This window comes from Aspergillus neoniger (assembly GCF_003184625.1).
Source record: "Aspergillus neoniger CBS 115656 unplaced genomic scaffold BO87scaffold_64, whole genome shotgun sequence".
Classification (NCBI taxonomy): Eukaryota; Fungi; Ascomycota; class Eurotiomycetes; order Eurotiales; family Aspergillaceae; genus Aspergillus; species Aspergillus neoniger.
In genome coordinates, this window is record NW_020291192.1 from 71,024 (window position 1) to 87,348 (window position 16,325).

Below are 16,325 nucleotides of genomic sequence, written 5' to 3' on the forward strand. Positions count from 1 at the left end.
CAAAAATGATCAGTCCTCATTAGGTCGAATTCAGCTCTCTTATTTTCCATTCCGGTAGTTGACGAGATCTATTTAGTTCTAATCAGTTCTAATTATGGGTTTTTCCCCTTGTTGAAAGAATGATCCACTCTGTGATCGATCTGGTGTCGATTCCGGAGTTTCATCGGAATTTGACTTTTTTCAAAATTTTGTGGCTGAGATAGTGTTTGTTTGACGGGTGGAGATGTCTGAATTCCACACTTCGTTCTTCATGTTCATTTATTATACTCTTTCTCTGAAGGCAAAAAGAAATATCAGAAGATATTCAGAAATTTGCAAGAATCACATCTCCCTCAGTCTATCCAGCAAGAACCGGAACGTAAAGTTCTTGATCCCAGTGGAAACTTCCAGTCTTTCCAGGTGTCGGTACACCTTGGCCTCTAAACCATTCAGTGTCTCTTCGGTGACCTGCAGAATCTTCTGATCACGCATTTCATCCAAGATCAGTTGCTTCAGATCAGCTGGCAGCTTGTTGTTCCTCGCTCGTTCTTGCCGAATATTCTCGATCAGTGCCGCATTCGGCGACTGTGTCAGGAGGTGGATCATAGGGAGAGACAGTTTGCCTTCGTCGAGGTCCTGGGCAAAGCCTTTTTGCTCTTGATACTATAGTTCCAACCATATGTTGTTAGACGGATGCATTCTTCGATTTGCGTGTTGAATATTTACCTTGGTTGATGCCAGATTGATATAGTCATCTCGAGCTTGGAAATATTGACCTAGAGTGATCATAAGATTGTTCAAATCAGTCTGCTTGATGGCTCTGCCTTCTTTGTCAGTACCATCATGTCTGCAGGCGGGGGGGGCTTATTCCTCCACCTACCCAGCTGGAAACGACCCTTGAATATAGAGAAGGTTGCTCGCAAGACAAAACAGTGCGCCGGTTTCTGGGTATTCTCTATCAGTCTCGACTCAGGATGTGTCTATAAATGTGAAGAAACTCACTCAGCCGGTTCATTTCCAGGTATTCTGCAATCGAAGGACGATATCCAGTGCGTGTCCAGTAGAGGTCCATCGCTTGTCCAACATGAAGGTTGCGCAGCTCATCTACCTCAATCAGCTATATATAATTATCATCATTCTGCGTGGAGTCTAACCAAAGAATACGTGTGAGCTGTCTGGATTCATCAGTCCGACAACCTTCTCAAACGCTAGAGTAAGTGCATGGGTTGCAGCATTGATGGTTTGTGGTACCCCAAAGACGCGATAGACAGCTGGCCGACCGCGTCTGAGCTCTGAGCTATCCTGGATGTCATCAAGTAGAAGCGACGACTCGTGCAAATGTCCGATCAAGTCTTCTACCTGCGCTGCTGCCGATTTAGGTGCGTTAAACCATAGATTTAACGCTTGGATGATGGTGCCTCTTATATTCTTTGATGGTACGCACCGAAGATAATCAATCGGCTGATGGAGAATCTGTTCGGGGAAGTGTCAGCTTCCCTGATTGTTCACGACAACAACCTAATAGGCATCGAATTGGTAGCCAACCTTGTAGTATGGGCCGTCCGCCATTGTCTGCAGATCCTCAGTGGATTCCAGGATCTGACTAGACTTGCCTCCCAATTGGCTGTTCAGAAAAGTAGCGCATGTCGCTGTGTATTCATCGTAATCGAATAACTTAGCAGGCGGCAGTTGTAGCAATTCAGCCCATCGATGGAAGCGATCAGCAATAGCATGCCAATACCAGTTTCCAGACAAACCTAAACCAACCATCTCCAGGAAATAAATAATATCGCCTGACTTGGGTGTCATCGGATTCATTGTGGCCAGATACTCGGCCTTTTTGGCAATGAACTCTCTTTCCAAGGGCAATATCTTGTCTTTCAGCAGGATTTCCTTTGCCTGCGACACAGTCAAGTTCGATGTTTTCATCAAGTACCAGACAGAGTTTGGTGTTGCGATAGTCGTATCCGTATCTGTGTCGGGCTCCAGAATCACCTCCCTATTGAAGCTATACAGGTCATTAACCAGCGCCGCCGCAGCAGTCGCAGGCGACCAAACTTCTTTCAACGCGTGTATGTCACTCTGCGTCAGGTCCAGTTCGCAGCAGTAGATAATCGACATGATATTGAGCCTGGTTCAGTCTCAGTAATGCATCTTCCCATACTAAGGCATATACTAGGTGTCTAGCAAACATACTCTGCCCCATAATCGTCGGCCCGATACTGCACCAAGTCGTCCCATGTTCTGAGGTCACGCGAGCCAATCGTTCCGTGGACTCGAGATAAATCGTTGATGGCTCGAAGAATGAGGTTTCCGCGTTTTCTGTCGATTTCTAGAAGACGCAAGAACACTTCGGATTGGATTTGTTTCATTGCGCTGATGCGAACGCTACTCGTCGTTCCTTTGCGCACTTCCCATCCAATAGAGTCTGCTGATTGCTCTTCACCAGTCTGGTTAAGAATTAGCCAAAGCTTCTCTTATATCAAACTAAGTGGTTCGGCGCTATCTTGTTCAACGTCCAACCATACCTTGGCACTTCCTGGAGCAGTGAGAATGTCTGTCATATTAAACCCTTGGTTAGTATCTGTGCTCATGAGTGAGTACCAGGAAGATGTCTAACCATCATACGCGAAGAAATACTCAATGAGCTGGGCGAAGATTTCAACCCGATCTTGTTTAGTTTCCGGGGGGAAGAAGACAGTGACAGGGCCCTGCGGTGAAGTTGCACCACAGTATGCAAACCCAACTTCCTCCTGCCACTGCCGCTGGAACTCAAAGACCGCTTTCTCTACCAGATGGCTGTGCTTGCTTTTACGAACAGGCAGGGTAGTTGCGCATACACGAGCAACTTCCTCGCTGTCAGCAAGCTCGGAGTGGATGAACTGGGTATCAACTGGTGACCTTGTTGGGGGTGAAACGGGCTCTCTGAGATTGGACTATTCTGAAGCGGCTTGTTTAGGAAGATGAGCAATGGAGTCCTCGAATCCAGGAGAGTGGGCTGGTTATATAGCTCTTGAACTGGTAGTTCGAGAACCATACCTTATAGTTCCTCTCGAAATATACCGTGCAAGATACTCCGTACTCCATCACAGTGCATATTTGTTGGTCATTCTTCTCCCTGGATTTCAAGGCACTGAAGGACCCACAAGCGAAAGCTTATCAAATGTGGAAACGAGCATCGGTTATTGTCAGCCGACACACATCCAGAACAGTAAACAGCGTGGAAATTGATAGTAGCACTCTCCCAGGAGGTTTTTTACTAAAAGCTATCATCCCTAATTCGGCCCCTGAGTGGCGATCCCAGGAAACCAAGTGACTAGTCCATGCCGCATTGGGGTCGCGGTAGTCCCCAATCTGGATATCTCGGGCGGTTTGAAAAGAAAACAGAAAAGAAAAAGAACACATCAATAGTACACTCAGACGTAACTCAAACAAAAAGGGTAATCATGACAACTCTGAAGAAGAAATATACTCTGGTGAAGATTACGGACAAACGTCAGAGCTCCACTCTGTATGAGAATGGTTCCACTGTAATTTGTTTTGAGACATATTTCTTGTATGCCTGTGAACGAACATAACCAGTCCAGTGACTATGGTCAATGGAGCAAGCTGAACTCAAGATTGACTTTGCCTTCATCGCTCAGGCTTTCTTCTACTGTTTATTTTACTGATACATGCACCTGCTTATCGAACAGCCAGCCAGCGAGGAAAAAAAAAAAAAAAAAAAAAAAAAAAAAAAAAAAAAAAAAAAAAAAAAAAAAAAAAAAAAAAAAAAAAAAAAAAAAAAAAAAAAAAGGAAGAAAGGGATATGAAATATTCTGCTGAAAGTAACACTCTGACTTGCCAGAAAGAGACACCTGGTATGAGCGGTGAAACATATTGGGAGACAATGAGGTATGTCTCTATCAAAACCATGAATGCCCAGAGGGTATGACCGTAGCACCTGAGCCAATCAAGAACACGATTCGATTTTATATGTCAGCTCTCTTGGAAAGTATTTCCTGGATATGTTGCGATGCAAGATCTTCCCATATTCATAGAGCTTATATAGGGTAGTTGCTTTCTCTTCGTGAGTCTCTCTAGTAGAGAACCACGTTTAGAGTTGAAATAGTTGTCGAATCCATTTGCATATCAAATCGGATGTTTGTGATGTCTCATTTATTCGTCTCATAATCTCTAACATTGATGTACTAGTTGTATGCGTATTATCATCTCCCGATAACTGGACCGGTGTATCCCGCCAGCAGTTGTAAGTACTAAAGCTCTGATCATTGGATCACGCTGCATCATGATGGAACAACATGTAGCCGCCAATTCTTGAAACAGACCGTGAGGCGAGCTGGCATCGGCAAAATTACTGCAACACCATCAGATGGGCTGAGAGCGAGACGGAAACCTAGTTGTGTCTGCGCACCTCTTCCAAGAATCTAGGGGTCTCAATATATCATATTCTGGAATGCGATTTTAACGAATCATAAGCCTGCAGACTTCAGGCCTCGATATAATTCACTACCAAGTTTTCATTTGAGTAATTGCGCTTGCCACCGAGACCTGCACCTAGGGAGGCTGTTGACATCGGGATCACTCACAAGGCTTCGTCACGGAACCTCACGCCTTCCCGGCTTGTTCGGTGCTACAATATTGACTCACGTATATAGTAAACAAGGCCAACAGTACATTCCCTTTTCTAACCATCTATCCGTAATATGAGCGAGCTTGGCTGGTCAGTGCTTGTGACCATGAAGCATGAAATGACATCTATCGGTGGGCGATGCTCCGAGAAAAATGGGCATCTTTGCCCTTTCCTTCTACTGATCTGCGTTTCTCATCTGGGTCCCGTTGCTGGATCTCCTTTAGCATACACCTATACAAGGGGTTTTGTCATCATACTCTTCCCTAGGAGCGTCAGGTATTGATATCAGAGCAAGCTGTGCGATGAGTGCAGAACCGCGCAACCCAGGGAAGAACCCACGGCTAGATTCAATTGTACGGAGTAGCGGACACATTGAATCTACTCTGAAGCATTTCTTTCTCGTCATTCATATAAGCATCTGTCTTCGTTATAGTGGCCTGGGCTCTTTGACTTGTCTCCAGACGAAGGACTGAATGTACGTATTTGTGTTTCATCTAGATGCCCACTTTGATGGTTGACTGGACTTGTAAGAGATAGTGGAGGATCAAGTGATGCCTGGCTACAGTGAATGTTTTCAACAATTAGTAGTATTTCTAGCAATGCAGAAAACATGCTGCCCCCGGTTATTCAGCACTTTTCTTTCTCTCCAATGCCATCTCCACCTCAAATAAAATACAACAAACTATTCCCCAACAGTACTAGCCACTCACATGAATAAAATGTCTGCCTACCACCAAAACACATGACATCACACCAACCCTCCCGCCTTCCAAATCTAAAAATACCCCAAGGCTGTGTGCCCACTAAACCCAACACAGTAAAGCGTATGAAAAGGACCCCTGAACCCCCGCGCCACAACCGGGCGGTGCCGCATATATTCGACAACCACAACAGCCTTATATGCTTGCTTGCTTACCACTCAACAAATAACCATTACTCAATATCATTCCTTTCAATATCCTTCTTCCTTCTTTCCCTCTCATATTCGATATTCAATACTTCATATCCCATAATGTCCACCTACACCATCGCCAGCGGCGACTCATTATGGAAAATCTCCCAAGACCACGGCGTCACTCTCGACGCCCTCAGAGCAGCCAACCCGCAGATCACCAACCCAGATCTTATCTATCCGGGGCAGCAGCTGAATATCCCGGGGTCTGATCAACCTCAGCCTCCTCCGTCGGAGAGTCGTGGTATGCCGGAGGCTGCACCTGGCTATATCTCACCTTCCGATCCTCCCATTCACCTTGCTGTCTGTCCTCCGGGGCCGCCGGTTGTTCCAAGCGCTGCTGCTGGAGTAGCACCGCCCGCGGTTCCCCCGCGTCCTCCGATGGCCCGTCCGCCGCCTCCGTGGATTAATGCCGGGAGACCGGGGTATAAGACTGTCGGGTATTTTACTAATTGGGTAAATTGAACAACACCTTCCCTTACTATATTTCTCTGGGTATCAATCAGTGTAATATGAAACTAATGGATTGTGGCAGGGCGTCTATGGCCGCAACTACCAGCCTCAGGATATCCCTGCGGAGTATATCACTCATATTCTCTGTACGTACCGATTGTACTGTCTCTATTCAACCTTGTTCTTATTCTAACGTCAATAGACTCCTTCGCCAACATCCGCCCGACCGGCGAGGTGTACGTCCCTTCCCCAAACCTCTAAATCAGTCTTTTAATTAACACTTTGTATCGTGTAGCTTCCTAACCGACACCTACTCCGACCTCGAAAAGCACTACCCCAACGACAGCTGGTCCGAGCCCGGCACCAACGCCTACGGCTGCATCAAGCAGCTCTACCTCCTAAAACAACAACACCGCCACCTCAAAACCCTCCTCTCCATCGGCGGCTGGACCTACAGTCCCAACTTCGCCGCGCCAGCATCCACCCCGCGCGGGCGCGAAACCTTCGCCCGGAGCGCCGTGCACCTCCTGGCGGACCTGGGCTTCGACGGCATTGACGTCGACTGGGAGTATCCGGCTGATGCATCGCAAGCGAAAGACTTTGTTATCCTACTAAAGGATGTGAGGCGCGTGCTGGACGAGTACTCCGCTACCCATCTCGGCGGGAAGAGACTGTTATTGACGATCGCGGCGCCGTGCGGGCCGGATAATATCCGGAAACTGCGGATCGGCGATATGGACCGGTACTTGGATTTCTGGAATCTGATGTGTTATGATTTCAGTGGGAGCTGGGATAAGAATTCCGGGCATATGGCGAATGTGTTCCATTCGGGGAGGGGGGAGATTACCCCGTTTTGTGCGGATGGGGCGGTGACGATGTATTTGAACGGTGGGGTGAGGGATCCGAGGAAGATTATCTTTGGGTTGCCGCTGTATGGGAGGGCGTTTGAGGGGACGGATGGGCCTGGGGGTGGGTTCCAGGGGGTTGGGGAGGGGAGTTGGGAGAATGGGGTGTGGGATTACAAGGATTTGCCGTTGAAGGGGAGTAGGGAAGTGGTGGATCCGAGGTTGATGGCTAGTTGGTGTCATGATCCGGTCAATAGGAAGATGGTTAGTTATGATACGCCGGAGGTGGCGGCTATGAAGACGGATTATGTTGCTAACAGGCATTTGGGAGGGGCTATGTGGTGGGAGTTGAGTGGGGATCATCATGTCTCGCATGAGAGGAGCTTGGTTAGGGGGACTGCGGAGAGGTTGGGCAGGTTGGGTGGGTTGGATGGAACGGAGAATACGTTGTATTATCCGCTGAGTCGGTTTGAAAATCTGAGGAGAGGGTGTGTTTGATTCAGTCTATTTGTACTGTGTGAACAGTCTGGTATATTGATATCACAAACGAGTCTTCTGTGGTTTGCTCTTCAGTATCCTAGAAAAGTGCTGCCAGATCGTCTCTCCGTCTAATGCACATGTGAATGCTATCAGCCCGTCTGGTCGGATCACCACTAGCATTCCTTTGCGTGGATCCAGTTTATAGGCGTAGTGTGCTATCCCTCTCGCGTCGAAGTAGGTATCGCCAAATCCTGTCATCCCGAGTACCTCGTACGGTGAGCAGCCGGCTGAGCCGCACACTGTTAACCAGGCAATGGCCGGATGCATTGCAAGCTCCGGGTTGCTATCCAAGTACTCCCGAAGAGGATCTAAATCCAATTTCGATGTCTTGATATCACCGCCTGTAAAAACTATCGCATGAAACTGGCACCGGTTCCGCAGAACTTGGTGCATCCGCACAGACTGGAATGTCCCTGGCGTGGTCAACTCTGTATCCGGAGCCCGGGTCCCTGGTTGAACCCCCACAGCCGCCTCGGTAGCTGAGTCCCAGGGTTGGTTGATCACGTTGGCCTCGTACGATATACCGAGCCCCGTATTAAATGGTGCAGCATTGTTGAATATTTCTCCGAGGAGAACGTTCGGGTCCGCGCTCGGGTCCCCATCGTACCAAGCCGGCCATTTATGCGTCATCAATAAAGAGATATCTTTGTCGTAGTTGAGTAACCTCTGCACTGCAGACTGGCGCTCCGTTGTGTAGGTGTCCAAGACCTCCGGATGAGATAGCCCGCGCACCTCCAAAGCCAGCTTCCAGGCAAGATTCACGGCGTCGTGAATACCAGTGTTCAGGCCTTGAGCGGCACCGCTGCTGTGGGTATGGGCTGCATCACCGCAAATGAAGACACGATTGTTGTGTGTTGCAAAAGTTCGAGCCATGCGCTGGCCAATTTTGTATCTTGACGATTCATTAGTCAGATGTCTAGTGGCCTGCGTGGGTTGCTTACAATGTCCACCAGTGTACCTCTTTGAACTTTAAACTGAAGGGCCACAAGCACGCAATTGCTTCGTTCACAGCAACTTCTTCAGTTACCCCTTCTGGATATTTAGCTGCTATCTCGGGTGTGTATGCGTAGCCAATGCGGGTAGCGCCGTGGTCAAGAGGGGCCCAGAGAACATTTCCATGTGTTGTTGTTTCGATGGCCCTGTTTGCAGATCAGATCGTGTCAAGATCACTCATTTAAGATCTAGCTTACCCATAAGCCCGATTGATGGGCATGTTTGTCTCAACTAAACCATCAATGCGAATCCACTGATCTTCTGATGAATCACCATCGAAAGGAATATTGGCATATCTGCGAACAAGACTATGGCCACCATCTGCCCCAACAAGGTATTTACTAGTACTCAGTCAGTATTATGCTTCTGTGAGTAGCCTTTCGTGCAGAAGGCATACCTTTTGGCTGTTATCATACCACCAGATCCTGAGCAATGCACCGTCACTGGATACTCACTATCGTCCAGACCGATTTCAAAGCCGACACACTCCATAGGACCATGATAAGTCACCTTTCTCCTATCCAACCTCGCCCTCAATATATCCTCCGTATACATTTGTCTCAGTACAAGGGCGAAATCAAACACGGTGTCCTGGATATTCTCCATGAAGGTCCATACTTTTCCTGGAAACCTACCCAGTTGGTTAATCGTAGTATTGAGCGAAGTTAGAGATATACTTGCTGTCTCACTCCATCTTTGTACGTCACACTACTTCTGCAAGCAAACCCCTGTTGAAGCATAGAATCGACCAAGTCCAATTGATCGAGGAGCTCCAACGTCCGCGGAAACAGTGTAATGGCACGGCCGTAGCGGCCCTCCGGAGTATTTTTGTCTTGCTTTTCCACAAGGCAGACTGAAAGGTCAAAGCGGGTGAGTTGGTAGGCGAGGAGGAGGCCAACGGGGCCGCCGCCGATGATGGTTACATCGTAGGTCTCAGGGGAGGGCATTTTGTTGCTAGATAGTGCAATTGGTGTAAGGAGTCTGACAGGGCTCTGAGATGGTTGGTATCATGTTGCTTGGTACGGAGTCAACTGGTGGTGGCATTTTAGACGATCGACGCTTCGTGAGGGGTAAGATAGGATAAGAGTCCGGGGAGGGGTTGATAACAGGAGCATGACTAAGGGCGCCAGGGGTCTGTACCGCGGGTCATCAGCGACTTAAATCTGATCCCCTCTTTGTATGTTAGATGTTGGCCCGGTAACTGATCAGTGGCGCAAAAGCTTTCCGATGCAGTTCTGAACAAACGGCTAAGCTTTGCTCAGTCTTTTGAAGGGACTTTTCATTCAGCCAAGGCCTGAGAAAGCAATGGGACGAGTGAGGTCTGCTTGAACACCACAATCGAAAGCCATCATTGGACATTCTAATGCCATATTATAGGTCAACAGATTGGTTTATACGCTCAAGTAAAACACCGTCTTAGAGCTTGATGACTGCAGTGCTGTCAGCTCCGTCTTTGTGCGCCTGTCCGAGCCAACGCTCAAATCAAAAGCCAGTCACGGCCCAAGTGACCAATTGAGAATATCCAGTGTGAAGGTTCTGCACCGTCGCATCGCTGCCAGCGGTCTTCTATAATCTTGGAAGCATTAATCACATTCACGCACTTGGTCTGCTCCCAGAAACTTTCCATATAAGTCCGCACAGAGTCTCTTTGCTCCTGTCGTCGGCATTCAAGACCAGCAATTATTATGGGCCAGAGGATGCATTTGTACAAGGACTCATCGTTCTGCAGGCTTTCAATCGTGGCAAGCAACTCCTGGAGCAGGTCCTCCAGTGGTAAACACTCCTTAGTGAGAGCGCCAAGGACGCGTTTTCCATATATTAGAGCTCCTATCTTGTATGATTGCGCCAATGTGCAAAGAGAGCTTGTATCTCTTGGAGGGGTGGTGCCCAGATATGGTAGCGACGAAGCCCATACGGTACAGTCGAATTGCTGGATGAAGTTTACCATCGATATAGTATCCTCAATGAAGTAGCTCCAGGTGGAGTCATCATGGCATTCGGAGCTGGCAATTGTGTCTCTTCGCGCAGAGAGATACCGTATAGCGTCCAGTAGGTATTCTGGACATCCAAGGAATGACTGCTCGACGGTCTCTTGAAATTGTGGGCCCCCAAGCAAATCATACTGTGACAATAACTTTGGGCGTACAAAGGTTCCACCCAAGGTTTCGATGCTAAAGTAAGATGATCGTCAGTCACAGAATTCAACACCCAGAGTGCTCCTTGCTTACGAGTAAATCTGACTAGCAAGAAAATTACGCAGATCCTCTATCGTTTGTCCGGAATCGTGTCTGGAAACAACCTGCGAATCAGGTGTACTGGGTTCCAACAATCTTTTGGCACCTTCTAGGTGGACATTCCATCGATCACTTCCAGACTCCAGAAGATCGAGAAATACTAGGAGGAATATGCTTGCCACTGTCTCATCCCTGTTCCGTGATTTCGCATCACCCAGGGCCTGTGCAATCCCTTGTATGGCTTGATATTTGAAGCGAAGCGCGTCAGAGTTTGCAATCATTTGATCGGATGATGCATTGACGGTGAGATCACGGAACGAGCAATGTCGATTTACCCTGTGTCGCGCTGCAAGAGCCAGTACGGGCTTGAGGAGAGTGTTATCAAGCAGCGCAAGTGACATCAGGGCCCTAAGAGGATTCCTATCGCTGTCGTAAACGATGAAGAGCCCACATATGCTTTCATTATCTGATGCAGCGTTAGACAGGACCGTGCACAGCGCAACGAGCTGACTCACAATAATCTAAGTAGTACCTGGAAACTGCGTCCAGGTTAGATATGGCAAAATCGCCTATAGTCGGTGGTATAGTAATTACAGGTTCCAATGGGGTGACTAATACGATATGAGCGATTTATTGAATACTCAATATTGTATGCAGCAGCTATACTTACCTTGACTTTCGGGAGACCGCACAACGGAAAGAGCAGACTCACTCGCCGATGCAAGACTGTCATCACTCGAGTCTGACTCTATTCGGGATTTTGCTTTTTTAGCTGGACTAGCTGATTTAGTTGCCAGTGATACGCCCCGCAGCTTCCCCCGTATCGCTAGGCCTTCAACCCATCTCAGAGGTCTAGAAGCAAAGCATTGATAGCCACTTGTCGCGCACTTCACGCAAGGAGATTGAGTCTGGTCGCAGCGAATGCGCCGGCGTCGACATGTGTAGCACGGCTCATCCATTCTCGTTGGACGTACAGTCTATAGTAAGCTGCGTAGCGACGCTGTCTTTACTGCGTGGCGAGACTCCTCATCGAAAGCCAATCCAGCAATTTTGATGCCCAACGCACAGAAAGGCCGTGATCTGCAATGAACATAAAGTCTGAGACATGTAGAGTCTGTAGACAATAAAGTTCGTTGATGGTGTCTGATAGGACAGAGCGGGGATGAAAGATGGAGGAAGATGCAGCGAGGCCGGGAGTAACTCTGTGGGGGAGATTCAAGGTCTGGCCGCCAAACTATTTCCGCCACCCAATCAAAGCACGATCCGCGCCCCTGAACTGACCGGTCAACCAAAATTTACGGCATGACAGACACTCTTTTCATTCCTACCTTGCATTCTACATTTTTCATGTCGCTCTATGCGCGATAAGCAAGATGTGACCGACTATATAGTTCTGCGTAAGCCCCTCCGTTGTTCTAGCCCGGTGTCGGTTCATCACCCTTCTCTCCCTTCTACACCCATACTAGCACAGTAGGCTAAATATCTCGCCAAGACACATACTAATCCAACACAATGGCACCAGTTGACGAGAAACCAGTCTCTCTCTGCAAGTCCGAGTCTCACGATACTCTGGAAGTTTCCCTGCTAAAGTACATCTACTCTCACCCCTCCTTGCCCCAAATCCGCGGCAATCCGTCCGCCCTGCTCGCTCTCATCGACGAGTTCGCTGCAAAGCAAGCCTTCTTTATCAGCCTTGGCCCAGACAAAGCCAAGAAGCTTTCGACGCTCTTCGCAGATGAAAAGCCAAAGGTTGTTGTTGAGCTCGGCACCTATGTCGGCTACTCCGCAATCATGTTCGCAGACGCCATGCGGCAAGCCGCTGGTGGATCCTCGACAGGCCTCCGCTTGTGGAGTCTGGAAGCTGATCCCCTCATTGCATCTATCGCCATGAACTTTATCGAATTGGCGGGCCTCAGCGATATCGTCAAAGTGGTTGTCGGTCCGGCGGATGACTCGCTCAAGCGCCTAAGTGCGGAAGGGAAGCTACCTAGTGTTGATCTCATGTTCATTGATCATATCAAGGATCTTTATGTACCTGATCTGGAGCTGTCGGAACGGCTTGGCTTCCTTCGCCCCGGCTCTTTGGTACTCGCGGATAATGTGGTGCATCCTGGTGCGCCGGCTTACCGGGAGTTTGTCCGTGGGAGCTCGAAGTATGAGAGCTGGGGGATGAAATGTCTTCTTTTCCCAGAAGATATAGTTGTAGGTGTCTCCCTGTCGTTATTGCGTGAATGTATGCGCTAATTAATTATATGCATCAGGACGAGATTGAAATCAGCAGAGTGAAATAAGATGCAGTCTGTTTCAATCATGACATCTAGAACACGAGGTTATTATATGATCGCATTATAACTTCCACCATCTTAAATGTGCTAGACAACTGCTGCGGTTATATAGTAATTTTGACTAAGACAGTGCTAATCTTCAGCACTATATGCATGGCGCCCCACATATCAGATACTATCTAATCTCTGCCCACTAATTCGTACACACAATCTATACTCCTACTTCTGCGCATCCTTCATCTCCCCCCTCTCCCTCACCATCTGCGCAACGCCCTTCCCAACATCCGTCTCCAACGCCTCAAACCCACTAACCACTCCCTCACGATCCCCCTTCCCCATCTCCTGACTCATCTTGAACTTCCCCTGCAACCGCTCAATCCTAATCTCAATGCCAATAATATTCTTCTTCAAAATCTCCACATACGACACCGGCGCATCCGACACCTTCCACGGCCCCGGCCGCCCCTCCGTGCCCGTATACCCCATAATAGACCCCTCACTTTGTTTAGTCAAACCTTCCACGGCTTTCTGTAAGAACGCTCCCGTCTCCTCGGATTTCGAATCACAGTAAACCCGGATCTTGCCGTAAGCTTGCGCAGCGGCATAGTTCCACGTCGGGACGACCTTCCCTGTGGCGGGTTTCGTCTCCGTGTAGAACTTGGGTGTGACGTAGTGGTGGTGTTCGGAGGTGAAGAGGACGAGGACTTCGTCTTCCAGTTCGAGAGAGTTGGGATTGTTGCCTGGTTGTTGTTGTTGCTGCGCTTTTAGTGCTTCCATTAGGGCCTTGGCTTGGGGGTTTTGCTTGGCCATGTGGCCGCGGAGGGTGCCATTGGGGATTGTGCCGTCTGCTGAGTCTTCTGTTTGGGGGAGGTCGAGGATGAATGGGATGTGGCTTGATTGGAGGAGAGGGTAGAGAGGGGATTTGATTGCTGTGGTGAGGATGCCGAGGGGGTTTTGACGGATGAGTTGGTGGAGGGCTGGGATGTGGGATTCGGCGTGGATGGCGCGGAGATACATTGTGGGCGTGAAATGCGATCCTGTTTGATGAGTTTAAGTATGGGTGTATTTTGGAAAGACTTCAAGTGAAGTAGAGAGGATAAGCGTTTTTATATTGTTATCTACTGTAAGTAGTTCACGAGTCTATCGGCCGACGAGTCATACTTTTGTCTGTGTCATCGCATCGGACAGTGTGCTGATTGGGCAGGATCGCCGAGTAATTCATTTAGTGCTATTTCTATTAAGTAAGTAGCACAACTGGTGGGTTAAACCACTATAGAGCTGTACTACTAGATAGGTGTAGACCCCTCTTGGCTTCTGCGGAAAACATCATTACTATCTCCTCGGAATACTGGAGTCGATGAGCAATCTGGTGGATACCAGTACGTGCCTGAGCATTGCGGCACGTGGTCAGTAGCCACCAAGTGATGGATCAAGAAGCCTTGCCGTCAGACTTCGATGTCCGTTCCCACACGTGCAAGTCGTTTCAAAGCCAAAATCTCAAGCATTAGATTCTAGAATGTATCTGGAAAATGTCTGTGACAGTGCAACTCAGGCCAGTTCGGGATGGTGGCGGGGCCACCTCTCCCGAACCAATGAAAGAGATTTTCCTCTCCAAATCTTTGCCCGTTTAGGAACTTGAAGGGAGTGGGGCGGGGTCTCCGCCAGAGAAAGATGAAGTACTATAGAGAAGAACCTGAAGGCAATCGACTCACTCTGTGTGTATATGAGGGAGTCATTTCACGTCTTCGAGTGATTTTTGTTGAATATATCTTCAGTTTAAATTACTGTCAGACTTGACATTCCAAAAATATATTCAGCAGGCGACTCGAGCAATGACTCCCTCTAACCTTCACCATCCCTCGACTCGAGCACTACATGCAGACGACCACCTTAACCGGGTGACAGACGTCGCACCCCCAATTCATCTGTCTACAACTTTCAGATTTCCCGACAACCCAGATGATTTGATCCCGTCCGTTGACCCTGTGGTATGTTTGCCAATCGGCCAATGCGCATTCCCAAATGTAATGATGACCCCCACAACTAACAGTCTTATCAGGAAGAGTTCGACGGCAAAAACTACATTTACTCCAGAGAGTTCGCCCCCAACGCAACTCGATTCGAAGCTGTCGTTTCATCACTTCTCAACGGCCGGGTTGTGAGCTACTCGACCGGTCTCGCTGCCCTCCAGGCCGCCCTCGTCCTCTTGAACCCCCGTCGCATCTCGGTCGGTGAAGGCTATCACGGCAGTCATGAGGTCATCTCTGTTATCTCCAGATTGTCCGGGCTGCAGAAGCTACCACTCGATTGCCCGGCTGATGAGCTTGACAAAGGCGATGTCATCCTCCTCGAAACCCCCGTCAATCCGCTAGGAACTTCGTTCAGTATTGATGAGTTCGCTAAGAAGGCCCATTCCAGAGGTGCTTATTTGGTGGTTGATAGCACCTTTGGCCCTCCTGGTCTTCAGGACCCCTTCCGGTGGGGCGCTGATCTCGTTCTTCATTCGGGATCTAAGTATCTTGGCGGCCATAGTGACCTTCTATGTGGTGTACTCGCTACTCAGCGCAGAGACTGGGAGAAGCAGCTACTGGAAGATAGAGTCGCATTGGGCAATGTCATTGGCAATATGGAGGCATGGCTTGGGCTCCGCAGTCTACGCACCCTCGAGGTTCGTGTCCAACGAGCGAGTCAGGGCTGCGGGAGTCTAGTTGGCTGGCTCAATAAGGCTTTGACTGCCCCTTCTACTGCTGCTGGAAGTGAAGAACAGATAGTCCAGTCTGTCGTAAAGAAAATATACCATACCAGCCTGCAGGAGGAGCCCTGGATCAAAGAGCAGATGCCTAATGGATTCGGCCCTGTCTTTTCAATTGTCCTCCAGAATGAAAAATTCGCGCAACGACTACCTAGCAAGTTGGCTTTCTTTCAGCACGCCACGAGTCTGGGCGGTGTTGAGTCTTTGATCGAATGGCGTGCGTTATCGGACTCCCGGGTGGACAGGAAGTTGCTGCGGCTGAGTATCGGATTGGAGAATTGGGTAGATTTGAAGAATGATTTGCTGGAGGGGTTCAAGGCTGTTTTGCAGGAGTGATATGCACAAAGGACGAAAAGTATGTAGAAACATGTTTGTTGGATACACTAGTCAGTTAATGTAAGCACTATGACGGAAAGTGCATTTGAGATATTAAACCTAAAAGACTTAAGAGGAGGCCTTTGCGCTGGTATAACCACTGTATAAAGGCAAGGGTATAAACCAACATCGACTTCCCCAGTGATTGGAAGCAGCTGCAAAGCTAGTGGTCTCCTGCCTTGGTCTCGGTAATTAGTTAGTCTACTGTTGGTGGGAACATGACGTCGTTGGGTTCTTCTGTTCTCCGCAGAATCGGCATGACGCCGATAGTTTCAATATTTTCG

General features: G+C 48.6%; 7 protein-coding genes across 7 annotated transcripts; 3 read left to right on the plus strand and 4 right to left on the minus strand.

Annotated features, from left to right (window-relative positions):
- Positions 1 to 321: 321 nt before the first annotated feature.
- On the minus strand, positions 322 to 3,076 carry BO87DRAFT_402120 (bifunctional terpene synthase/polyprenyl synthetase family protein; the record flags this gene model as incomplete). The annotated part of the gene is made up of 10 exons (XM_025625657.1): positions 322 to 642; positions 706 to 799; positions 860 to 923; positions 982 to 1,096; positions 1,144 to 1,452; positions 1,525 to 2,110; positions 2,176 to 2,429; positions 2,508 to 2,536; positions 2,600 to 2,872; positions 3,043 to 3,076. 10 exons carry the CDS (start codon positions 3,074 to 3,076, stop codon positions 322 to 324), a joined length of 2,079 nt encoding a protein of 692 aa, XP_025474055.1.
- Positions 3,077 to 5,535: 2,459 nt separating this feature from the next.
- BO87DRAFT_411177 (chitinase) lies at positions 5,536 to 7,489 on the plus strand. Its single transcript, XM_025626410.1, has 4 exons — positions 5,536 to 6,020; positions 6,100 to 6,163; positions 6,220 to 6,253; positions 6,313 to 7,489. The coding sequence occupies exons 1-4, from the start codon at positions 5,625 to 5,627 to the stop codon at positions 7,358 to 7,360; spliced, it is 1,542 nt and encodes a 513-aa protein (XP_025474056.1). The 5' UTR covers positions 5,536 to 5,624; the 3' UTR covers positions 7,361 to 7,489.
- BO87DRAFT_214218 (2,4-dichlorophenol 6-monooxygenase) lies at positions 7,382 to 9,607 on the minus strand. The gene is made up of 5 exons (XM_025618643.1): positions 9,077 to 9,607; positions 8,793 to 9,026; positions 8,593 to 8,736; positions 8,344 to 8,541; positions 7,382 to 8,294 (listed from the first exon to the last, which is right to left on the minus strand). Exons 1-5 carry the CDS (start codon positions 9,340 to 9,342, stop codon positions 7,403 to 7,405), a joined length of 1,734 nt encoding a protein of 577 aa, XP_025474057.1. The 5' UTR covers positions 9,343 to 9,607; the 3' UTR covers positions 7,382 to 7,402.
- Positions 9,608 to 9,872: 265 nt separating this feature from the next.
- BO87DRAFT_402123 (Zn(II)2Cys6 transcription factor) lies at positions 9,873 to 11,588 on the minus strand (the record flags this gene model as incomplete). The annotated part of the gene is made up of 4 exons (XM_025625658.1): positions 9,873 to 10,566; positions 10,624 to 11,095; positions 11,145 to 11,240; positions 11,300 to 11,588. 4 exons carry the CDS (start codon positions 11,586 to 11,588, stop codon positions 9,873 to 9,875), a joined length of 1,551 nt encoding a protein of 516 aa, XP_025474058.1.
- Positions 11,589 to 11,978: 390 nt separating this feature from the next.
- BO87DRAFT_463713 (O-methyltransferase) lies at positions 11,979 to 12,920 on the plus strand (the record flags this gene model as incomplete). The annotated part of the gene is made up of 2 exons (XM_025629253.1): positions 11,979 to 12,831; positions 12,891 to 12,920. The coding sequence occupies exons 1-2, from the start codon at positions 12,142 to 12,144 to the stop codon at positions 12,918 to 12,920; spliced, it is 720 nt and encodes a 239-aa protein (XP_025474059.1). The 5' UTR covers positions 11,979 to 12,141.
- Positions 12,896 to 13,931, minus strand: BO87DRAFT_411181 (FMN-binding negative transcriptional regulator; the record flags this gene model as incomplete). Its single annotated transcript, XM_025626411.1, has 1 exon — positions 12,896 to 13,931. The coding sequence occupies one exon, from the start codon at positions 13,929 to 13,931 to the stop codon at positions 13,134 to 13,136; it is 798 nt and encodes a 265-aa protein (XP_025474060.1). The 3' UTR covers positions 12,896 to 13,133.
- A 713-nt stretch (positions 13,932 to 14,644) lies between these two features.
- On the plus strand, positions 14,645 to 16,078 carry BO87DRAFT_411182 (putative transsulfuration enzyme family protein). Its single transcript, XM_025626412.1, has 2 exons — positions 14,645 to 14,902; positions 14,974 to 16,078. Exons 1-2 carry the CDS (start codon positions 14,747 to 14,749, stop codon positions 16,000 to 16,002), a joined length of 1,185 nt encoding a protein of 394 aa, XP_025474061.1. The 5' UTR covers positions 14,645 to 14,746; the 3' UTR covers positions 16,003 to 16,078.
- Positions 16,079 to 16,325: the final 247 nt, after the last annotated feature.